At 42.3% G+C, this 26,735-nt stretch overlaps 1 protein-coding gene across 1 annotated transcript in view; it reads left to right on the top strand.

Annotated features, from left to right (window-relative positions):
- Positions 1 to 26,735, top strand: part of LOC308336415 (cadherin-18) — a gene marked incomplete at its 3' end in the record, with an annotated part of 102,078 nt that overhangs the window by 14,256 nt on the left and 61,087 nt on the right. Inside the window, exons 2-3 of the mRNA XM_080793778.1 lie at positions 783 to 1,077; positions 13,055 to 13,174. Coding sequence (XP_080649904.1) covers positions 783 to 1,077; positions 13,055 to 13,174 — 415 coding nt within the window. The remainder of the gene's footprint in view (positions 1 to 782; positions 1,078 to 13,054; positions 13,175 to 26,735) is intronic.

The raw sequence follows: 26,735 nt of genomic DNA, 5'->3' as shown, positions 1-26,735 counted from the left end.
AAATGGAATGTGTGCTGGCATAACTTCAGAATTACAAATCTTGTCCTCACAGTAACCTGATGTTCATCAGCAAAGTGTTTGACCTGTCTGTCTAGAAAAACAGTTTGTTGTCAGTGATGTCAAAATAGATGAGAAAGACTGGGGAACGTCACAGCCCTGGGCTGACACAAGCCCTCAATAATGCTATGGTTTGTACGTTATATTGTTGTAAATAGATAGCAGCATCATATTCATCAGTTACATGAAGATTGGCTCAGAATGCCATAACACCAGAATCTAAAACATTACCAGTATACACAGTGCACAAATTGTGTCATAACATTGTGAATGTGATGGTTTGTACCATGATGCTCGGTAGGGGAATTCTGTGGAACTGTGAAATATATTCGTGAGGTTACGTGAAAATGGCATGAATGGCTTAATAATATCAATAATTGCCATACAAGTTCACAGCTTCTTTCCCTTGTACTGTCTTAGTGGAATAAGAGGAGGCAATTCCATCTTCAAGGATTTCCCATAACAACTCAAAACGCTTTCATCTTTCAAAATACAGTTCCACAAAAACACCAGAGTGCAGTAAAGCTGTCAAGTGCAATGTTGAATGTTATCTATGAGTATGTGCGTGTGTGTGTGACTGTGTGTGTGTGTGTGTGTGTATATATATATATATATATATATATATTACATTTTTTATACCAGAAGAATGCCAGTGTATATCGCAGGCTGAAGATTTTGCCAATATCTTATTCTCTTGTTGACATTCCCTCTGTTTTCCCTTACAGCTGCACTCAAACTCCGACAAAGGGGATGGAACTGTCCGCTATATCCTGAGCGGAGAAGGCGCTGGGAATATATTCATCATTGATGAGGTGACGGGGGATATTCATGCCACCAAGAGCATGGACAGGGAAACAAAGGGACACTATGTCTTACATGCACAAGCCCTTGACCGCAACACAGAGGAGGCTCTAGAGCCGAAGTCCGAATTCATCATCAAAGTGCAAGACATAAATGACAATGCCCCCAAATTCCCCGATGGACCGTTTGTTGCATCTGTGCCGGAGATGTCGGAAGTGGGTGAGTAGCATCATCTCGTATATATGGTATAACATTTGTTGAGTGAACACCTACTTTAACCACTTAAAGTTTAAACCCTATTATGCTATGTTGGGTCTACCAACATCATATACCCCTCACTCAGGCAACCCAGCCGGGGTTGATCAAATCCCGAATTACGTCCCATTAGCTACCCTCGATTAGTCCATCAAGGAATGAGCAAGGCCACACAATCCGTTACTCCGGAACTACTCTGCCGGTACTGGAAGGACTAGGCTCTGTGGGTTGACTCCTGTCCGGGCCCCTCCTACGTCTCACCAGGTCCACTACTGCTCTCACCAGGCCCAGGACCTGTGCGTTGCACCAGACTCCCAGCACCAGGCACTGTTGACTGAGGTCCTCTGCCCATTCCTTTTTTCACCAAATCTCTTCGCCAGAAATAACCAACCTATGCTTAACAGTCACATTGCAAACTTGTAGATCTGCTATTTTCCGTAATTGATCGCCATACGCAGAATAGGGATGCCAGGTCATGTGGTGAAAGGTTTTGAAAACTTCTCCTGACCACTTCAACTCATCAAGCTTCTTTCAACCATTTCAAGAAAATGTACTCAGGTGAATGATACAGCTGAACTGGTCCAAGATAGGTTTTTATGACTGCTTTAGAAATATGCAGTGGTCATCATTGTGCAAGTCTCCATTTACTACTGCATTTATTCTGCTATAGGTAGCCATGATGAAATACCCTACATCTGTATCTGCATTTGTGCAGTAGTGACGGCTTTACTCTGGACTTACACATGTGCAGAGTGGACTTTTGGCAGCCGTCCACTCCAAAGAAACTGTAGTGTGTTGGACAGCTGAGGCTTGTAAATGTGGCAAGAACACGGTCATAGCACAAACTCACTCACTACCATGCACTCTGTTGTTTACTACTGCTACTGCTTCTGCATGTGGTCACGTGAGATGAAATGGTGCTGTGCTTTGATAGATAGATAGATTGATTGATTGATTGATTGATTGATTGATTGATTGATTGTACAGTCAGACATTCAGGGATAAAAGGATAGCACAAACATTTCTGGGGACTTGTTTCCATTGTAGTCGAGCAAGCCAGAGAACGTTAATACTATCTTGTAGTGTCTGATGCCTCGTTGTTTTAAAATCTCGTAGTGTGTGCATGTTTAAGATAATCCTGATCTTGTGGTGTGTGCATGCTTAAAAGAATCCTATTTGAGCATCTTATAAGATTCTCCTGTATGGTGTGATGCATTACCAAATTGTTTAAGATAAGTGCATTATATAATGCATTATAAATGTGCTTATATTGCAGTATAGACCAAACAAACATGTTTGTGTATAGCCTACTATCGGCTCATGAATAGGCATGGAATATTCCAGGGTTGATATCGACTGTTTATAAAGTAGCTACCTACAGTATATGGCTCTATAGACATTTGCACATTCGACAGGCATTGTGCGTCCCCAATTAAGTTGTTAAACCTCCCTGTTTGCCAGCTCATTCTGCCTGCTGCTGCTCTGCTATCTTTCTGTTATGATGTGTGCTCTGCTCCTGTTGCTTTGTGCATGCGGCCTTTATGAAGTTTTACGCTCCGAACGCCTCCCCGGTATCCACCCTGTGGCCTCTGTTTATATGTATAATTTCCTTAGGGCGAACTTGCTTTTTCATACCCTGTGGTGTCTATTTGGCAAATTATTCAGTATACACATCTCCATGCTCATAGGGAAATATTTCTAGACAGAGCCTTGAGGCCAAAATCTGTATGCTTTACGCTCATATATATTTTATGCCCAAAATATTTTCTATTTCATTCCAAGAGTTGTCTATCTGAACTACTGTATGCAGAGGAAGGATAGAGCTACAGTAATTATAGACGTTGACAATGCATATTGGATAGAAAAGTCAAGAAGGTTGACTTTTAACATGCCCATCACTTATAGAGGAAATTAGGACAGAGTGACACAAGATGAAAGCATTAAGCAAGATTTTGACTAAAGGTCTATGGTGCATTAAATGCATTTATAATGCATTAGAATGCACTTATAAGGCTTCATAACACTCATACATGTTTATAAATATGCAACAACTTAACAACTTATAACTGCATAAAAGAAAGTTGCAAAAATAACAAAAGTAGCAGGTCTGCCAGCTCAAAGCGTGCCACTTTGTGCCGCCATTCGAGCTTGTGGATCCACTACTTTTGATACGTCTGTGTGACGCTGTATAGTATGATAAGGTAGTAGAGCATACATTTACGAAAAAAACACAAAAACCTGACAGTGAGGTATAGCGTGTGAAAACGTGGTATGTTTTTGTAAATATTGAGCAACAACATAGTGATGGATAGAAAGAACGTCGGGCTCAAATACATTACAAGGACAAGGAAAATGTTGTGAACAAACACGGCTGTGCTTAGATACGCCCGTCCGCCGTACAGCCAAGATCCAAGCCATTCTATGTCTTTTTGTAATCTGGGTTCCTTGGTGCTGTCTCCATGCTGGAAAGCTGAAAATCTAATTCCGTTTTCTGGCTCATTCCCTCGCCGTGACCTGCTGTGGCACTTATTTACTGAGCAAGTCTGCACCATTGTGAGGTCAGTTTAAAAAAAGAACGTATACAAGCACACCGGATAGTCGCTCAATGTAAACAAACCAGACAAACCACCAAGTATGGCGGCCGCTACAACGTGACACATTATGTTGACGCCCCCTACAGGAGATTTTGGTACACAATATAGAGGTTTCTGCCCGACAACAGCCACATATGATATAGCAACAACTAAAATGACACAGAGGTGTGCCCCGCTTGAAAGGTTTAGGTGTGAACAGGTCTAAATGTAGTGTGCAGGATGGGTCCGACGCTTGTGAGTGAGCAAGTGGAGGAATGCGTGATGAAAACACGAAAACATTCGCAAACATGCCAATCCCCTCCTTATCAGTGCCAATTGTTCGGGAAACCTTTCTAACAAGATCACTTCCTTCCCTTTCAAAGTTTCACTGTTGGCTGCAAATTTGAGCACTGCTCGTGCGGACGAAAAATCAATCACCATTGATGACCCGGGGGAACCAATCAGGCAGCGTGAAGGGGGGGGAAATAATTACCCTTCCACCAACCCCCCCACGCTGCAGTCTCTTGTCCATTAAAGTCATTCCTCTTCGGTTTAGTGTCTGAGGCATCAAATCGGCTGTAACAATCAACTGTCCTCACACTCCAGAGCGCTAATCCTTGCAGAGTTTGTCAATACTGGGCGTTCTTCAGCCCCCAGGAAGGAAGGAGGCGAGGAAAGGGAGGGAGGGCTGTCTGGACGAGTGCGGCGGCTAATTGGTCGTGATGTTCTTTTTCCCTGTCTACAGTAAATTGATTATCTGTGTGCCAGGTGCTCCAGCATTCCTGCTTCAAGCCCTGTTCAGCGGCGCAATAAAAAACATTTTGAGTGCTAGATGAAAGCAATATCAATTTTATACTCCTGAGTCTTTGACGCCGGTTGAAATCAGAAATGGAACTGGGATCGAGGACATGCTCTCTCAATATCGCGCACACACACACACACACACACACACACACACACACACACACACACACACACACACACACACACACACACACACACACTCCTGTCAACCACTTCGCTAGGTTGGTGTTTAACAGGGTTTTAAAAGCCAAGGATTGCGATTTCTGTTAGGGGTGGTTAACTCCAGTGCCAATATCTAGGTAGACCTTTATTGATCCTTTAGTTTCAGCTTCACGGTTCACCCAGCTGTTGACGGCTCAGGTGGTCATGATAAACTGGCATCTGGTGAGGATGCCTCTCGGGCGTCTCCCCTAGAGAGATCCATTTCCACTAAAAATGAACTTGAACATTAGCACAATCCACCGGTTTCCTGCTGAGAACCATGGCCTCAGATTTGGAGACGCTGATCCTCATCCCAGCCGCCGCACACTCGGCTGGGAAACAATCCAGTGAATTGCCACTTACAAAAATCTAATCAGCCTCATGGTGGCGCTACAACAGGACAATTCATGTTTTCACCAATAACTGCACCGATCTGTGTACAACTTCGTGAGTAGTGAAACTACTAAAGCTGCAAGCTTCTCCTGGACATGTTTTGTTTTGTTGTGTTTTACCTGCTGGCAAAACGAACCACCGTTCAGAATTATTCATCCCTAAATAATTTATCCCTTGTTGTTATTGATTTACACCTCGTTACTTGAGAATGCGAAAATATATTTATATTGAGGGAGATTGGGATATTTGCATAATGTATAATGGTGTATGTTACCAACTTTCTCTGTTAAAATCCGCTCCAAACGTATTGCCCCTATTGGGATTAATACAGTTGTTTAAAGTATTCTTCTTATATAATTGAAAGCTGCTATAATTTATGTAACTTTCCTCTTCTACCCCGGGTTTACAACCGGTCTCCTGCACATGTGCAGGAGGGAGGTAATAGAGCCTGACCAATCAGTGGCCTTGTGGTTAGACTGTCCGCCGACAGTGAGACTGGGAGGTCAGAGGTCGATCCCCGGCCAGGTCTTACCAAAGACTCTCTATTTAGAACATCAAGGGCTGTCCCTGCGACATATAGCTTCATGCCGAGGGGGTGTGTGTGTACCACATGGCTCGGCAAGTATTACTACTAGAGCCTGACTATCAGGTCAAAATTTGTGTCAGATTTGTGTCCATTTGTGACCTTTGACACGATCTAAATGTCTCAAGTGCAGGGAGACAAATTAAATACAACCACCCCCTACAAGTTATGTTGTTTGTACATAGGCCTACTCTACGATACAGATTGGACAACAATTACTTTTATTCATAAGAAGGTTACAGTGGCTTATGAGAGAGAGAGAGAGAGAGAGAGAGAGAGAGAGAGAGAGAGGACGGAGGTACATACTGCAATATACAACTAATCCCACATGTGTACGTGTGTGCATGGATGCGTTTGTGTTGGTACAGCCCTAATAGAGCGATTATTTGACACTTCAAGTGTCCTGACTTGAGGCACATCAGTGACAGTGACATTCTTCGTCTGTAACGCTTTCAGTGTGTTAGGGCTTGTCACAGTGACACACTCGCAGCGAGCACAAATGGACATGGGTGAAGTTGATGGGCTGTATTTAGCTGCTTTTTGAGAGAGAGAGAGATTGAGAGAGAGAGAGAGAGTGAGAGAGAGAGAGAGAGAGATGTCTCTATACTTCAATTCAAGGCCTCTCTCTGTGCATAACAATAAAGACACCCTCAAATGAATTATTGCTAAAGGTATACAAACCTATACACTAGCGATGTAACGATACATTTTAACAGCAATACATTATGTATCACATATACATGGTTGATGATACAAATCATACGATACATAATATTCGCTTCAGATTATTTGTATTGCAAAACAAAACAATACAAAGTCAAAGGATACATGTTGCTGTATACATTTCAATATACTTTGTTTCTTGAAATTAAGATATTACTATTGTTACACCGCTAGTATACACCCTAAACAATTATCCCGCCTGGTGCAACACAATTAGTTAGTTACAGTGGTGGAATAAGTAGGCTACTCACATGTTTTACTTGTGAAAAAGTTAAAATAGGCTTACTCATTATGCAGAATGTCCCATTTCACACATTTTCGAATGTATAAATTGTATAAAACTATTTAGAAAATAGCAGATCTACGAGCTCACAATGCGTCGCGATGAGACACATTGTGAGCTTGTAGATTTCAAATGGTGGAAATGGATATAGGGCTGAAGTGGTTAATGTGCTTTATATTAATATACTGTAAGAATGTCTCGCTATTTTCCATTTTTGGAATCGCTATAGGCTAGGCACGGTTGCTAGGGCCTCGCTTGCACTGCCTCTGAGCGACCATTTTAGTTTCTGTATTAGCCACGGCCTTTCCACATACTTTTCTCTGAAAATTGGCTGAGAACATAATGAGTTTGACAATATAAGTGGCAGAGAGAGAGGGGGGAGAGAGGTGTGGGGATAGAGAGTACAGTACAGTACAGTACAGTACAGTACAGTACAGCACAGCACAGCACAGCACAGCACAGCACAGTACAGTACAGTACAGTACAGTACAGTACAGTACAGTACAGTACAGTACAGTACAGTACAGTACAGTACAGCACAGCACAGCACAGCACAGTACAGTACAGTACAGTACAGTACAGTACAGTACACACCTCACATGCCTGCGTGTGTTTGGCTGTTAGTTAAGCCTGCACGGGTATGGACTAGTAAGTAATAATAATCAAAATCTACAAAGCAACAAGTTTTCAAATAATTGGAGTAAAAGTATATATATATTTTCCTCTGAGATGTATTGGAGTACAAGTAAAAGTACTGAAAACTGGAGAAAAAAAAAGAATACCTTACATTTGTACTTTAGTAGGCTACAGTACTTAGTTATTTACAACGCTGTAGTTATGCCAGTGACAACAGTGTAAAACACAGTTAACGTTACAGATGACACCACCACAAAGAAAATAAAAACAGAAGGAAAGTTGAAACATACGCATTGTGGCTGACAGTGCAATTTGTTTTGCAAATGTTGGGTTATGCATCCAAAATATATTTTTGTAATATAGTATTTTGAACATGACAGGAAAATTATTCTATTATGATTTTTCTTTGCATATTTGCTAAATGCGCTAAAGGCACCTGGCTCCTGTTTGTTTATTTTCTTTTTTTTTTGTCTACAGTCCCCCCAAGCTGACAGGGGGGAGTTTCCCCGTTTAGACGTAGCACGTGGTAGGAACACGCTATTCCAACCAGTTCCTTTCGAAGCCCCATCAGGCTGTTTGTTTATTTTCTGTCAGTGCAGCAAAACATTAAAACAAACTTAAAACGATGACTTTCCCAATATAGTCTCCCTTTGTGAACCATGGTTCTACAGTATAGCGGCCTGCCAAGATGAAAGTCTGTTTGTATGACGCTATCTTTTGATCCGCTTGTGGCCCTCTTCCATTAATGCGGTTTTGCTCTCAGCTTTCCAACTGACATGCATCAATATGCCTGGCTGCTCTCTGTAAGAAAGACTGTCGTGTACATTGCAGTGGGTTTATATCCCTCCATAGAAGACCATTAATCTTTGAGATTCTGTTCGGTCTGTACTGGTGTGTTAAGATTACAGTATCTCCCAGACCAGATTTTCCCCAGTCCTTCTTATCCCATAGTTGGGGCTGCCAGGATGAACCAAGGGGGCAATTGGAAAGAAGAGGAAGATGATAAAAAGAAGAAGAAGAAAGTGGGTTGTAAAGGACTGCATATATACTGGTGTCTGGCTCAAGCTCCTGAATCATTAGTCACGGCCATTAAAAAATGATATGTTGCATATCATGTTTGTTTTCTCGGTCAGACTTCCAACCAGGCCGATCAGTATCCCTCGACTGCGATGATGTAAGTAAACAGCCTGAGAGTTTCAAATTAGAATGTGTGCCACACTGAGTGCAGATCCCCGCCATGTCAGGCTGCCTTACTCACAGGAGTGAAAACATAATCCCAGACGTCCTGGTGGGAATAACAATAGGGGGTATAATTTGAAACAATAGTGGCGGTAGTAACGGTATAGGGGGTATAATTTGAAAGTACTTTAAGAATAATAACTTGAAATGAAAAGGAAATTCCTGCTGATTGTCAGGCTATTCAAAAATCCACAGTCTACAAAAAATCTATCTTGGACTTCAGTGTCAAAATCAGTGATTTAATAGATTCTGTGAGGACAAAATATTCACTGAGGACTACATCTTCTGCAACACCCATCTCGGTAAAAGGCTGCATGGAGTGATGCATAAAGGAAATTCAAGGTTGAATGCGAGGCTAGGCACACAGAACGGCAATAAGCTACTTTTAACATAGCCTGCGACTCTGCGAGATAGTTCAGGCAGTTACAGTATACACTCGAGAGGTGTGCATGCATGTAGTACAGCACTATGTTGGAGATGCTATGTGATGTGTCAAGCAAATTGGCAGTATATTGAAGCCTCTGAACGTTGTATGTGACTTGTTGCTCCCACCGTCTTCCCAGCCCCACTAGCATGGCCCTGCTTTCCCTAAGGATTAAGTTTTCCCCTTGGGGGGGAAGGAGATGGTTAGATGGTTGTCTTCTAATGTGCTGAGCATGGACAAAGCATGAGTAGAGCCTGAACGCCAAGATCCAAATTATAATATTCACATTTGTATTTGAATTTTATGAATACATCATTCTCAATGTACTCAATTTTCACTGAGCGACGCCTCGTGTCTTGTATTCAATGTTGCTACTATTATTACATGTTAAACGATGCACTTATAGAGAGCCTTTATCCAAGGCTCTTTACAAATTGTACATTACATTCACCCATTCACACACACAATCCTACGCGGATGGCGGAGGAAACCGTGCAAGACCCCAACCTACTCGTCAGGAACAGCTAAGGGTTCAGAGTTTGTATTTTTCCAGTTTTTCATGTGTCTATGAGGTGATAGTACTTCATTAGACACCCTGGAGTTGTTTTTATGTGCAATGGTGTATTAAATTTGTATTTAGGGTTTCTTCCTGGAGGCTGAACCCTTGACAGTCAAACGGGCCAACGAAGTAAACAGTAAAATATAGTGACAACACACTATCAGCCCCTCCCCTAACCCCTCCCCCTTTATCATACAACTACAGCTGTGGGTGCGGCTTCAGTTCAGGTGGATCACCACCCATCACCACCCACCAGGCAATCCAGGCATACTTGATGAACTGGTGGGCGTGTCCACATAAAAGCATGATTTTAACAAATACTGTACACTTTTTGGAAAAAGTTCTTCCCCCTTATATTGTAATAATACCTGATGATCATGTTTTAGGGTGGAAAAAAATGGTGGCACTCCATCTTTAAGCAGCCACTCTACCTCCTTCATCAGTGTACTGTATGTCAAACACAGAAGACTACACACACACACACACACACACACACACACACATGCACGCACGCACGCACGCACGCACGTGCATATTACTACTACGTGCATATTACAGGTAGTTGTTTTAACTTTTAGGATATACTTGAGAAATTTAAGATGAAATTTTAATCTTAAATGATCCATTATAATTCATAATAACACCAAGGTATTTGAAACTATGGACAATCTCTAGATTGACTCCATTACAAACAAACTTTAATTTGCTAGTGCCAGCTTTTTACAGAAACCACACATCATGTCAATTGCCTTCTGCAATCCCTCCTTTGTATTTGACTTGACAATTGTGTCATCCGCGTATAATAATACCAAAAGCTGGAAATAGCTATCAATAAGTGGGTCGTCATAATTAATAGACTGACAGCCATTGTGAAAAAGGTAATCCTCCAGGTCGTTGATAATCGATGAGAATAATATGAGAATGAGAATAATAATGGTGACAGATTTTCCCCTGTTTTACTCCAGCTAAACTAAAAGGAATCTGATTTCATGCCATTAACAATGGTCCCTCCAGTATCGGATGCCTTACTGTAATCAATAAAGGAACAGAATAATCTCTTCTTTTTAAAGCAAAATAATTCAACAATGTGCTTCAAGAGAAAAATATGGTCACTGGTGGAGTAGTTTTTCTAAAGCCTGCCTGGGTTTCCCTCAAGATAGAATTGTCTTCACAGAAATTCTCACCGCCACGGGCCCAAGTAGATAAAGGCTTTAAAAGAAAATATTTGTCGGCAAATGAGTTAAACAGTTGTGGTAATGGTGGCTGTAGCTATTGGGAAATCTGCTGCAGGCGGGACTGCCAGCTTGATGGGAGAGGAGAGACGGGTCGTGTTAGGCACAGCCACAGTAATATGTAATGGCTTGATAGATTAAAACTATGCGAGAGTGTAGTGTAGTGTTGACTTTGACAAGATTGGTGCCCGTTTATGGTGTGCAAGGTCATTTTCCACTGATGGCAGATGTACTGTATAGTGGCGGCAGTAATCATTTTTTCTGTTCGAAAAACCTAGAGTTTTTAAAAGGGCTATTATGTTTTGTGGCCTTCGCAATAAGTCAACTTAGGACAGTAGAAAAAGAGACAGATTGAAACCAATAGGAGGTGATGAAAGACACGTTGATGCACATAAGATTATTTATGTGCCCAGGACCCTACTAGAAAGATGATCTGGCATATACTCTGAGCACGGTGAAATATATCCATGGGTTCCACATGCATTTGATTCCCATCTGAACACATTCTGAAGTACTGTAGCTACAGCGTACTGGACTGAAGCACTTCTAATGGGCTCTCGGAAATCGGTTTGGAGAATAATGTGTTCATACTCTGTAGGCACATTTCCAGTCAGGCTTTTTTTCAGGTACTTTATTTTAAATTTTTATCCCACGATTTTGTAACCCATTTTTCACCCCTGTGTCAATTATCTAATGTGATCCTGGGCTCTACACACCCTCCGCCAACCTAGTCCCCATATATGAGGGACATGGGGAGAGCAACGGACTTGAACTCATGCTTCCTTCATGCCTGAGTGTCCAAGTTGCTCCTTTACACCTGACAGGGGGGAGTTTCCCTGGTTGGACGTAGCGCGTGGAAGGAACACGTTATTCCAACCAGTTCCTTTCCCCTCCATCAGGCGCCCCGGCTTTTTCAGGTACTTTAATATGGTACTCCTGTTGGAAAAGTATTTCAAAAAAGAAGAAATGAATTGCAGCAGATGAACACTTCAGCTGAAATGCATTGTGGGCTATTGCAGTCACTTCATAAGTACATTAGCAGTTATATTGTGTGTGAATTGAAAGGATACGTTACATTATCAATCTCTTTGGGCCGTGAGTGTGTTGTGAGAGATTTACCAATACACAATCTAATTATCTCCTGTGCTATAGCAGTGGTTTTCAAAATGGTCACGCTCAAGGCACTTTCTTCATAAAGAACATTTACAATGAGAAATGGCAATGGGATTAGGGACTTCAGTCTTTTTTACCAGCAGCCATGTGAATGCATTTGAATTTCAATTCAGCATGGCTTCCCAATAAAAGGGAAGGTGGCAGACTCAAAGTAATAGTTCATACAGTTCATTCACTACCACAGACGGTAAACAAATCACAGTGCCTGCTCTCAGTCGATATAATAAAAGCCCCTTTCTAAAATGCAATGGCCACACGCTGTTCCTCAGAGGAGGGAACCAATCACAGATTCCCGCTCTCAACAAAGGATGTACAGTATTAAAAGCTCTGTCCTGGAATCAGTCATAATGGAGACAAAATCCATACAATACCAACCACACTGCTGCCACTTGGTAAATAAAATACATCAAATAAATACGTAAACAAATATACATTTTGATGCTATACTGAGTTTCCCATACAAATTGTATTGTACTACTGATGAATTGGGTACAATGAAAACAGGTCCCCTTGCATGTGGCTTTTGGGTTTATCCTTTTAGCATAACCGTTGACTGTACGACCAGTTTTTTCCTCACACACATTTCTGTGTTGATGCAGCTACTGTGGTGCACGTGCATGCACTACTTGTGGTGCACGTGCACTACTTGTTAATATTATAGTATTCAGTCAATCAATTCAACCTAGTTAGTACTCCAACAGGCTGATGCTGCACTCACACACGCTCACACCAGCGGCAAAGCAAGTCATTTCCAATGAAGACAAGTGACATGAAGCTATAAAGTGACGCCCTACTGTTATTAGACTGCTGACCTAACTCACTACACTAACGTGTTTAGAGTGGGCTTAGGGATCAATGTCTGTTCTTTGTTATGTCTGTTTGTACAAGACCAAGCTGGGAAAGGACCACAATGGAAATAAGTCTCTTACATTGTTGTGTTTTCTTATCCTTGACGTGTTATTTCAGTGAAAGCATTGTATTGTGCTTGTATTTCTCTCTTTTTCTCTTTTTTAGCATAACGTTCACTCAATTGATTCTTGAGTAAAATAAACCAAACAAATCTTATGGCGAGGACTGCGAGATAAGTGAAATAATAATTCTGCTGTTTTCATTCGCAGGCACATCCGTGTTCCAAGTCACGGCCACTGATGCCGACGATCCCACATATGGAAACAGTGCGAGGATAGTGTACAGCATTCTACAAGGACAGCCATATTTCTCCGTCGATCCCAAAACAGGTGCAGTGCAAATGTGCATGGCTGGCAGTGTTGAGACGTGTGTGAATGTTCATGTCCTTGCAGCTGTGCTAATTATCATTGCAAAGTCGAATGGAGGGGTTTCATTCCAAAAAGTGCTGCACACGCATCTTGAAACTATAGGCTGGTACCTGATGTTTGCCTACTGCTCATTGATCCAATGATTTCGAAAGCACAGGACATGATGTTAAGTCCAAAGTGCCTAGGGACTCTGCAAGGCAGGGGCGTCCTACTCCCTGAGCCAGGCTTGCACTTGGCCGCATACCTAAATGTATCGTAGACGAGTGTGCCATTGAAGTTCTCACCATTTCATAATCAAAAGGCTTTAAATGAGCTTCAATTAGAATTGCCATTCATGTACCAAATTATTGCAACGTGTACGACCTTGTGTTCTACTTCAATGCCTGCCGTTATCTTGGAATTAATGAAATTAAAGGAGAGCTGTGGAGAAGCGACTTTGGGCTTCTTTTTATGCAAAGTTGCTTGTAAATATTGGTAGTTATTGCGGTTTGGGGTTGTTTTAGGCTTGTTTCTAAATAATAATATCTGAGCTTTATATAGCGTTTTTTTGGGTACTCAAAGACGCTTAAACTAAAGTGTAGTTACTTATTTTGGGCTTGCTGTGTTGTTTAAACCGCACTTGGTTCATTTTGTCCACAAACACGAACAACCATAATGGAAATATGTTGTGCCAGGGACCCCACACCAAATGTTTCAAAAGATACACAATATTTTCCCCCCTCCAACATTGTTTTTGAAAATAGCAGATCTACAAGCTCACAGCATGCCAAGCTTGTCGATTGTAGTAATACAATACTTTTAATTAAAGTGCTTGTGTGTCCTACAAGCTTCTTTTGGGCTTGACCTGGTTGCGTGCTTCTCTCACGAAATACTATGGCAACACGTGACTGTCACTGTGCACTGCATGCTCTGGCCATGACACATCTGCAAGTATATCTTACTGTAGCATGTGCACAAGAACGTAAAAGGCAGCACAACGCGACCACAATGGAGTGCTGGACTGACCTTATTGCTACTGCTGTATTGCACACCTCCATCTCCCCTTTTAGAAGGGCCATAACCGGCTCTTCAGGGGTCAAGAGGATACATTTGCGGTGATGCTTTTGCTGTTGTTCTACAAAAAGAAATCTATCTTTTGTCTTAATGGTCCTTTCTATTAAATGTTAATACCGTAGACCCCGCAGAGTGCAAAATATCTACCTTTGATGGGAGCAGTGCTTGAGTGCACTGGTATTGCATGCATGCAGTGAGAGACAGTGAGTGCTAGACAAAGGAAAAAGGAAAATGGACATAAGGAAATAAAATAGCACTGTGAGAACTTTTGTGCTGTGCACACATGCTGTGCATGTGAAAAGAGGTTGTGATGTTGACAAAATGCAAACAAATCATTCGTCCTCTGGGTCAACTGGAGCAACGACCCCCACGTAGTTCTCTTGGCCCCACGCCCACGGAGACGATGCAAGCTAATGTAAAGACATGAAGGATTTGGTGAACGAGCGGCACAAACAAAGTGTGCTGAAAGTGTCACCTCCTGCCAACAGGAGAACATGGTTCAAGTTGACAGCGGAATTTCACTGCAGTGAAAAGCATAAAAAAAAAAACTATGTTATGTACTGTATGTGCACTGATAATGAGAAAAATCTTTCTCTCTCTCTCTCTCTCATGTCACACACACACACACACACTTTGGCCTACACACACAATACTATGGCCTACTTTGTCACGTGACAGTGCTGTGACTCACAACAACGCTTCACAGTTTATGTATTTTACCTATAATGACATGCCTAATATATAGGACCACCAGGTTGAAAGTGGTTACATCGGTCTGCGTTGTGAATATTAAACCAATGAAAAGTATTAACGAAAGTAAATACTACATTGGATCCATTATCGGCGACATCGTCAGCGACTATATATATATATATATATATATGGTACGTTGTTATTCTGCAATGCTTAGTAGCAATTTCTCCTTTGCTTCAGTATGCAGTAGCTACCGCACCCAGAACACGTTGGGTTTTTTTTTTAGCTGACTCAGCATCTTGTCTACATTGTAATTCTGTGCGGGGTATGCTGAGGACGTGATGGAGGACGTTGGCATGTCTCTCTCTCTCTCTCTCTCTCTCTGCCCCCCGAGCACACACGCACACACACACACACACACACACACACACACACACACACACACACACACACACACACACACACACACACACACACACACACACACACACACACACACACACACACACACACACACACACACACACACACACACACACACACACACACACACACACACACACCACATTATTCCTTGTACACATTAATGAAGGTCTGATGCCATACTGCTGCAAAACGCACCCACTATCGAACTCTTTACGATGAGGTAAGAGTAAAGACATGGAGCAACTGGGACAGTCGGAGCCTTTTCTTTAGTGGTCAGTCAGTTACATCTTCGTCAAGTTCATGACCTGAGGAAAGATATGTAACATGGAAATGCACACTGCTCTATTAACCCAATGTGGGCGGGAACCCCTTTTGGTGTTTTAAACATTGTTATAATTTAGCTATTGAAAAATAGCAGATCTACAAGCTCAGGATTTAGATTTTTTTTTATTATTTTGAGGTGAGGCCTGAATGGGTGAAAGAAAGGGCTCCAGTTGCTCAAGTCGCTCCAGTGCTTTCCTTTTTCCTACTATGGAATCTGTAGATCTTGCTCCTGAGATACTTCCAGACCAGCCAGATGTTGGCTTGAGGTGCGGTTGGAAGTTCCCTTTAAGTATTTCCATTTTCTTATACTTTTATTTCTACTCCACATCTCAGAGTCCAATATTGCACTTTTTATTCCACCACAATTATTAGAAAACATTAGTTTACTACTAGTTACTTTACTTTACAGATATTTATTATTACAAAACACACTGACCGCTTCAGCCGTATATATATATATTTCGGCCATTTAAAAATAGCAGATCTACAAGCTCACAATGTGCCGCGATGTGACACATTGTGAGCTTGCACAGTAAATCTGTAGATCTGTAGATCGGTTAATTTCGAAATATTTTTGTATACATTTTGAGCTTCTAAAATGGCACATTCCGCACATTGAGTTTTACTTTTGTAAAGCTTGTAATAGAGTATATCTACAATTGCAGTATTGATACTCTTACTTAAGTAGAAAACGTGAGTAATTCTTCCACCACTGACTCTGAAAAAGCACTGGATGTGTTTGAGAACCTCGGGGCATGTGTGTCTCCCCAAGGCCACCACAGCCGAGCAGCTGGGGCAGTGTTCTCGCTCGGTTTAATCACAGCATGTCAATCACAAAGAGCTGTTGTTTTAGCCCTGAAACAGCAGCAGTGGTGCCTGTGGTGGGAAAAAAAAGTTCTCAAATGTTCTACTTAAGTAAACGTACCAATACTGCAATGTGGAAATACTCAAGTAAAAGTCCGGAAAAGTAAATATTTCAAATAATTGTAGTGGAGTAAATAGTGAGATAATAATAATGACTACATGCACTCTGTCGAGGTGCCGACTTGTGCTGTGCGCAAGCAGAGCGTGCAAGTACGCTGCTACTAACTATTGTCTATTACTGTTCGACAGTCGACGCCAGTGTCCTCACTTCACACATTCACACACCAATGGTGGCAAGCTCACACCGACCAGCTCATTGGAGGCAATCTAGGGATCAGTGTCTTGTCTGTCTGTCCCCCCAGGACACTTTGACATGTAGACAGGAGGAGCAGGGATTAGAACCATCGACCCATGGATGATCATCGGACGACCTGCTCTACCCCCTGAGCCACAGCCGCCCCATGCAGTGGAGTAGAAGTAAAAGTACTGACATTTGGAATTACTCCAATAAAGTAAACAATATCTCGAAATTGCATTTGAGTTCAGTACTTGAGTACATGTACTTTACAGTACACCACTGGACACACACACACACACACACACACACACACACACACACACACACACACACACACACACGCACACGCACTTATTTTTGGATCTCGCCCTGTGAACTTGCTACCAGAAATAGAAAGCTGGCTTCATAGATCCTGTAAGTTGTAAGGAGAAATAATGTAGTGACAGAAGGTAGTGGTGGCTTTTGGCCTGGACATATGGTCCTAGGAGAAACCCTGAAGGGACTGTCTCAGGCTTAACCTAAATCCCCCCCACACAGAGAGAGAGACAGAGAGAGAGAGAGAGAGAGAGAGAGAGAGAGAGAGAGAGAGAGAGAGAGAGAGAGACTTTAATATTTCCCCATAGGAAATTGTGTGTTGATCAAACTCCAGTTATGATACATAATTTCATAATGGTAAATGACAAAAATATAAATGTGACAATGTGACAGAAGTAAATGATTGCTTTTTTGGTTAATTAACCAACTAAATGAGTGCAGTAAATGATTGCTTTTTGGTTAATTAACCAACTAAATGAGAGCTCACCATGTGTTTCTGGTAATATCCAAAATCAGAATTGTTTGATTACAATTATTGCTGCTGCTGCTGATACTACTACTACTCAGGGCCGTGCAGAGAGCATTGAGGGGGCAGGGGCTCAAACTCCAGAAAAGGGAACATGTGGTCTTTTTGTGGGGTCTGTCCCTTGTGCCATTTCATGTCATTGGACAGTAAAATAAGCAAAATGTTCTCATTAGTCTGAAACTAAAACTGAATGATGGCAGATTAAAAGATAATTCATTATGATAGTGGAATTATCATTAATTGTGAAATGTTCGTCTTGAAGGGCCAATGGCACTTATTGGCCCCCCACACAAGCCCTTATTGGCCCCCCACACAAGCCCTTTTTGGCCTCCACATAAGCCCTTATTGGCCCCCCACATAAGCCCTTATTTGCCTCCACACATACAGTAAGCCCTTATTTGCACCCCACACAAGCCCTTACCCCCCCCCCCCCCCCCAGACAAAGCCTCTATTGGCCCCCCACATGCCCTTATGTGGCAAAAAAAAGAAAAAGAATGGGAAAGGGCACTTTCTGCAAAAGGGCAGGGGCTCAAGCCCCCCTAGCCCCCCTCTGCACGTGCCTGCATACTACTACTACTACTACTACTAATATGAATAATAATATGAATAATAATTATATGAATAATATGAATAAACCTATACCAACAGCAGGTTTGATTATATTCAGACCTTTTCAGTCAAGGACAGCGGTTGTTTTTGGGTAAATGCAAGAGGAAAACTCGATTCTTCATGCACTTGTTTTCTTCCCTTTCTGCACTTGTCTCTGTGACCACATGCTGTGATTGCCAATGAGTTGACCATTAACATTCTGTGAAGTGAGTAGATTAGCAATCAGTGTCAGTCTTAAGTACACTTCAACCGGACATATGGACACTTTCACCTACTTGAAACAGTAGGCTATGCTGCAGCCGAGTGATTTCACCACTGTGCACATTTAGCCATTTGGCTGTGGGCCAGTATTAAGTGGACATTTCTGGAATTTTGGAATGATCATTTCCCAGTACGATACTAATAGATGTGACTCAAACAAGGACAGATGAGAGCAGAATCTCCTTTCCATACAAACCATAAACAAATCAATTCAGTAATGCATGTGTCACCTATTGCAATAGGTGACACCTGTCATATATCATACATAACACATCACACATGTCATATACAGTTATGTCACATAATTATAGTGTCTTATTGTCACCTTTTGCATGAGTCACTTATCGCATACAGTATGTCACCTATCGCACATGTCACCTAGTGCATACAGTATGTCACCTATATTGCATAATGTCACCCATCACATGTCCATTGCTACATGATTCCTCGCATACTGTAGCCTATGTCTCTAGATTTTTCTTACTCTCCTTTCCCCCCTCCTCTTCTTTTCTCTTTCTGAAAACAACAAGAACGATAGAGCTGGCACAAAATACAACATTTGCCCACTTCTTTACACCTTTAATTGTGATATGACAATAAAGTTGATTCTCTGACATCCCGAGCCATGATGGCTATTATGTGTATACCTCTGGACTTGATTGCATGGGCTACATTTATTCAATTATTTTGTAGTCTTTGGTATGACCCGGCCATGGGATTGAATTATTGCAATTACAAACTACACCATGTCAAAGGTGGCAATTATATGACAAAGACTGCTCCGGTAAAACGTGGGTACATAGTGCATCTAATGTGGCTCTGTCCGGAAATTATTATTTTTTGGGTGGAAGTTAAAAACCAAATATAAATTATAACGGGTGCAGGATTTAAGATTTAAGAGAATCCTTAGTATTATATGGTACTATGCAAGGTTGTCAATATTACAAGGTTGGCTCCACAATGTTCTGCAACTGCTCCCACTAGTAAAGCTCACACATGTTCTCCAAGGTGAGAACAAGATTGGGGTCCAGTTGTGGAAATATTGGAGGAGAATATGCAGAAATATTATCAAGGGGTTTAATTTGCAAAAGGAACCAAATTAAGGAACCAATTTCCTGTCAAATACAAAGGTGTTATTAGTGATTAGTTCGAAGACAATATGAATATAAAAGTATGTGTATATACCGGTATATATATATATATATATATATATATAATATACAATGATGTATGTATGAATAATGTACGTTAGTATGTATGTCAGTTTGTTTGTGTTATTTGGCGCGTATGTGAGTCATGTATCAGTTTGTGAAATAGTGAAAAGAAAATATTGAAAGAAAGAAAGGGATTGAACTATAGGGCAGACAGTGGTTCATGGTGACACGTGTGTCTGTGAACAGCTAATCTTAGGCAGTACTCGACTGGACCAAGCAGCGCGAAACGTGTAGCATGCACACGCCCAGTCAGCCAAGGAAGAGCCTCCACCCAAATGTTCAGCTATAGCAAGCCACTTCACATTACCGATCTATAAAAAGAGGAACTGTTTTTCTATGTGATTTTACTTTTAGCACAGGTGGGAATCTGTGTTTTCTCACAAATTCAAATAATAACAATCCTTAGTCAAGTTGCGGTCGTGGCAAAGCATATACCATCCCCCCTTGCAGACCGTGTTCAGAAGAAGACGTTTGTCGGAATCATTTGAGCGATCACTCTGAGGACGCCGGAGGAAAATTTTAATTCCATCCTCCCCCGGAGGAGGTTGTGTTGTTGTTCCCTTCAATAGATGCAGATAAATTGACTGTTAGGTACCACATTACCCCGGGGAGCTCCCTGGGACAAGGTAATTCAATTTGGTCTCTTTAGGGGAATGCTAGCTTTGGTCTGTGTCTTGGGCACTGAAACATACTACACTGAAAGCATTCCAGTGTGATTATGTTTGTAGTACACTTGCTGGTTCCAACCTGGACAGGCCACTGGTGGATGTCAGCTGGATGTTGTGTCCTTGCTTGGCCCATGAAACATCAAGGGCAATGTTCCCCTTAATGTTTCCGCATGAACCCTAGCGCTCCGGGACTGTGTTGCAAAGCCATGGCGACTTCCTAACCATTTACACAAGTGTCATTTAACTGTCAGTGAATTGCTTCTGTAGTTCAATGCAATTAAGTTTATGTGTCAACAGTTGTCAGTTGTTTCCCAAACCTGTGGCAATGCCAGTATACCAATGCATTGTTATGATATAGTCTTATTAGTCTGAATGTAACATTTTGCGCTGTATGTAATAAACAATGCACAGTAGAAGGTTGTGGGAACACCACATGTCAAAATCCATCCATTTCAAGTAGCAAGTTCATGTACACACGTGCACACACTGTGTAACACCACAGAAAGGACATGCAATAACTTTTGTTTTCATTGGCCCTGACTTAAGTAATTGCAATTAGTTCTGTAATCTTATACTTCTGAAAACATCAATCACTAAAATTAATTGAGAGCTTATATATTTGCATGTGGGTTCACAATTTAATTAACATTTACTTATCACCAGTAAGACGCCCTGAGGGCGAGAAGTGCCCTTTACGCATCCGTCTGAAGGGTCAGATCAACATATGGAATGAATTCTGTACTGGCTATATATGGAGCGTGTCTTGAGTGTACAGGGTTTGACGATGTCAGATTAACATATGGAATGTCAGAACAGGTCAGCTCCATGTATGAAGATCTAAGGGTGGCAGCGGGGGCAGGGTCTTGAGTGTACAGGGTTTGACGAGGTCTGGCCATATATGGAGCGTGTCTTGAGTGTACAGGGTTTGATGAGGTCAGATCAACATATGGAATGTCAGAACAGGTCAGCTCTATATATATGGGTGGCAGCGGGGGCAATGTCTTGATGATGTCACGTGATGTCACGTGGCATGACCATATATGGAGGCGTGACTAACGAACCAGCGGGAAATGCACGTTTTCATAGTTAATGCGACCTTTGGTCGCAACCAGTAATGCCCTGTGGGAGTGAAGCGTGCACACATCCGCCTGGGTGACGGCAGACGGCAGACTGCTGGGCGAGCGCTGGCGCTTTGGCATGGGGGCTCAGATCAACATATGGAATTGAGTGTTAAATTTGGACTCACTGTGAGCTGCTTGTAGATGGGTCACTAAAATTCAGTTTTCGCTGAATGTAATTCTAGTTTTCATAACATTACCATAATATGGATGCTAGGGTTATTGAGTGATTGGTTGATTGATTTATTTGAAGTTTATGTTGAAAAGGGAAATACAGGTACAATACAGTGCATTCACTGGAATAGAACATCTTCTGTCCATTGTGGTCCTTTGTCTTGTGGTTGAAATACATGATAGTTTGGCTCCAAAGCATGTTATATAAGTGTTCCTCAAGATAGGCCTGGCAAGGTTCCTGTTCTATTGTGTACTATTATTCACCTGATGGTGTCCCTGGTGTCTAGAAGGAAAGCTAGCAGTACTTTGAAGTGCTGGCAGGACCGAGTTCAGAACTCACTGGGGAAAACAGCAAAAGGTTTATCCTTGGTACCAGGCGCTAAATCACTAGCCAGTCCACACCCACACTGAAAACTGATGCTAGGTCTCAGGGCCATGGCCACTTTCCTCAAATGCAGGAAAGTTTTAAAGCTGCAATGCGGAACTCATTTTAATGTGTTTAATAAAACTTTATTATAACCAATCTATTTGTCCATATTATGTTAATACAATGCAACTAACACTCTTGTGGTGGTTGGAGGTCGTCTTCCTATACTCTCCCAAAGATAAATAGATTTTGTGGTTAGGTAGGTCTGTTTAAAGATGGTGCTGTGATTTTTTTTTACCCCTAAAACATGACCATGTACTATGATTATAATATGATTATACCAGGAGGAAGATGTGTATATTATTATATCGGTGTATGAATGTGTGTGTGAATGGGTGAATGTAATGCACAATCTATGTAAAGCGCCTTGGATAAAGGCGCTATATAAATGCACCATTTGGCAATCACCATTTACCATATAACAACACACTTTCGCACTCATTGCAATACACGTCACGGCAATGAATTGCAGCTACCTTTCTATGTCTATGTTTTGACTCAAAGGCTTTCAGCTTTCAGGAAATGGTAAGTGGTGCATTTATATAGTGCCTTTATCCAAGTCGCTTTACAGAGATTGTGCATTACATTCAACCATTCACACAAACATTCACCAACCGATGCCAGAGGAAACCATGCAAGGCACCAACCTGCACATCGGAACAATTAGGACACTTCGACACAAACTCTAGGGGAGCCCGGGTTCGAACTAGGTCACTCTACCCCTGAGCCACTGACGCCCCAGGAAGAAGCCAAAAATACACAGGGAAGACATATTTGAATATTCTAACCACACCTGGGGGTCTATTAGAGTAATGTTAACTCCATAGTCACATACAAAACCGAAACAATACAAACATCACGGCACTCCATCATCAACAAGAGGTGGTGCATGAAGCTCAGAGCGTAATATCTCCAGTGCACAAGCAGACATTCTGTGTTGGCTCTCCAGTAGAAAGCATTTTTTAATCCTGCGTAGGACATAAATCTGTCTCACTTTTCAAACCACGATGAAGACTTGTTTGAAGGAAGGAAAGAGCAAGATAGGTTCTACCACTGAGGCCTATAATAGATTACTGTCCTCTTCTGGATTGTTACACAAAGATAATAGATCAATTCAAGGGGGGGGGGGTAAAGCAATGCAATATCATTAGTATTACTGATGTGATGTTTATAAACAAACGCTACTCACAGGTATACAGGTATAACTGCGGAAAAAACATGATAATTAAATCCACTCCACATCCAGATTCTAACCTCTGTTAGTCACAAGTTCACTTTTTTCTCTATCATTTTTATCCCACGATTTTGTAACCCATTTTTCACCCCTGTGTCAAATATCTAATGTGGCTCTACACACCCTCCACCAACCTAGTCCCCATATATGGGGGACATGGGGAGAGCAACGGACTTGAACTCATGCTTCCTTCATGCCTGAGTGTCCAAGTTGCTCCTTTACACCTGACAGGGGGGAGTGTCCCTGGTTGGACGTAGCGCGTAGAAGGAACACGTTATTCCAACCAGTTCCTTTCCCCTCCATCAGGCGCCCCGGCTGGCCAGGGGGAGGCAGTTTAGAGACCAGGATTACTGCATGTTTTTGTGAGGGTACCTACCCTAGGGGACACGGGGAGAACATGCAAACTCCACACAGAAAGGCCCTTTCGCCAACCCCGCCTTCGGGTATGGGCACTGATGACGCGGAGGAGGAAACACGCCATTTCTGTGAAATACTCTCTCCTCATTACATGCTTTGCAAATTTCAAACGTGCAAGCTTTATGTAATCTCAGCAGAATAATAGTGGTTGATGACATTTATCCTTTTTCATAAGCGGGATCGTGTCTCCTGTCCTCATCACGACTGAGGATGTGTCACTTGCCCCAAGAGATAGAAAGGGTTTTCCTCTAGAGTGTTATGTCTCCTGAACCATCCCCCCCCACACACACACACACACACACACACACACACACACACAGAGAGACGACCCCAAATCCCCTCTACATCTTAAGTAGGCTAATTTCTCTGCTGATCTGGGATTTGAGAGTGTTCGACTTTATTGAAGTAGCTGACACAGATGGAGATGCTCATGGATTAGCCCTGCCTCCAGTCGGATCAACGCAAACACCGCCACTTTGTCAGTCAATCTGCCTGCCATCAACCCTCCCTCTACACACTTAACGTGTAGTAACCCGCTGAACGTAGCACAAAATAAGATATATGGTTTCAGATGTTGTCGTGGCCAAGGTTATTCATTTTTTATTTTGAGTTTGAGTTTTTCTCTTCAGTTTAAATGATACGTAGCTTGCAGAGTTAGTTCAGTCAGATATACTCGAGGGGTTTCATGCCGTGCTCAAGGGTGCATTCATATACTCAAGGGGTTAATATGCTGCATTACTACGTGGGTGTATTCAGTGTGTGCAAGACCCACATGTCATTCGCTGATGTGGCAGTCAGCTGACCAATTGGGCGGGCTATTTAAGCTCACTAGACTGCATGCTCTTCCTGCCTTCCTTCTGCATATGGTTCCTGGTTGTTATGTTTTCTCCCACCGCCACCCCAGCACCACCGGTGGGCACTGTTATTAATGTTCCCCATGGGGGGTTTTATTGTATACCGGTATCTATCTCCCTCTAAATAAGGGAAGCTTACATATAATAATACAGATACAATAATCATAAAAGCAGGCAACAAATACAAGAAAATCCAACGTACACCATAGATATACCACTGCAGCAACGTCAAACGGCCCTCTAGATGAAGTGCATTAAGTCAAAAGCCTTAGAAACATCCACCCTATTTCACAGTTATTTAACCTGCCAAGTTGCCTGCAGTGCTGCACAACGTTTGAGTTAACGGCAAAACAAGTATTGTACTGTCCCCAGGGGAGGGGAATTAACTTTTCTGCGTTCACCCAGTATTTGCTTTTCTCAGCCGAGTACTCGGGGGAGAGCTATGGGGTAAAGTCTCTTGCTCAGGGACACATGGACACGTAGTTGAGGGATCCGAGTGTCGAACTGGTAACCTTATGATCACCAGACGGCCTCTCCACCCACTCAGCTATAACTGCCCCATTAAGGAGGAGGACGACAGCTTGGGCTATTATGGAACCTGTTCTGCTCCTAATGCTTTTTAGTCTCTTGTGAGAGGAAATGTTATTTCTTTTTGCCAGGTGAGAAGGATCCTTTAGAATGTTTCTAAACGACCTTCTTTTGCAATGTAGGTTTATAGATCCCTGTTAGGGACGGGAGATCACGTCAATCTAGGTTTATAGATCCCCGTTAGGGACGGGAGATCACGTCAGCCCAGTAGTCCTTTCACACCTGTAGTCTTAGGTAGGCATGTAACGATAAATCATATACAAAACACACACACACACACACACACACACACACACACAAGTGGTGACATACATTGTCACCACAGACACTATGACGTGAAATTGTCCATTCATTGTCCATTTGATTTGATCTTTATGGCCCCGTTGGAGGTGCGACAAAGAAAGCAGGAAGACCATCCTTCTGTATGAAATAATCTTGAACAAATAAAAAGTAAAAATAAAAAGTACATCAGACACAATAACAGAGCACAAAGGGGCACTAGCCCCTCTATAAACAGCTTTTGTCCCCACACGTCTCAAAGATGATGTGTCTTGAAGATGTCTTTTAGGTTGTCTTTCAGGGGATCTTGGTTCCAAAAGCACAACACGATATATTGACTGTGCCAACAACCAAGGGGCCCTGAAGAAGGAGAAGGAAGAGTGCTGTGGTAATCTGCCATAAGCCTTTTTGTTCTCCCAGGCGATTGTCCTCCTTTAGAAGTTTCCAGCCAGACAAAGCATCAGATAGCGTGATGGTATCCACTTTTAATAGACTGGAGAGGGTTGAGGAAAAGGCTAACCGTCTTGCTCCGTCAAACGGATCCCCTGTTCAGGGAAGTGAGCTCCCACTCAATTATCTTCCAAATTAGCCGGTGAGTTCCACAGAGATGTATAGCTCCCACTACCTGAGATATTACCACTCAGGCAGAGTCAGAGCAGGTGTCCAGGAGTGGGAACCCAATGTCAAAAGGATCACGGTATGTCTCAAGGTTCTCATCTTCAAAAGAAAACACTCATCATTCACCCGCTCACTGCGCCAGCTAGTGTTAAGTAAGTCTTATGTTGGTCCGAAATGCTGCGCAAAGAAAACAAAGAAAAGAAAAGTCACACACGTTTGAAATGAGGGGTGCAGCGAGGGCAGTATTTATATCAGCCAGATGACGTCTTACGTTGTCATTTACTAAAATTAAAGTCCATAGGCTTGGACTGGTTATCCTACTATAAATGCGCCACGTCTCTGCGTGCGTACGTACGTGCGTGCGTGCGTGTGTGTGTGTGTGTGTACGGTTGTAATACACGTAACTCGAGAACCGTTTGACCCACCGACTTCACATTCGACACACGCCAGAACCACCACAAAAGGTTCTGGTCAGGCTCTGCCAGTGGGCCTAATGTCAATGGCCTAATCACCTGTGCAATTTCCAGCCTCTGCCTCAGCCAATTGAGGCTCAAACAATCAG

The sequence above is a fragment of the Protomyctophum bolini genome (assembly GCF_963924005.1).
Source record: "Protomyctophum bolini genome assembly, chromosome: 21".
NCBI classification, from domain to species: domain Eukaryota; kingdom Metazoa; phylum Chordata; class Actinopteri; order Myctophiformes; family Myctophidae; genus Protomyctophum; species Protomyctophum bolini.
Note: the sequence above shows the minus strand (reverse complement) of the source record. Positions and strands in the feature narration are given on the sequence as shown.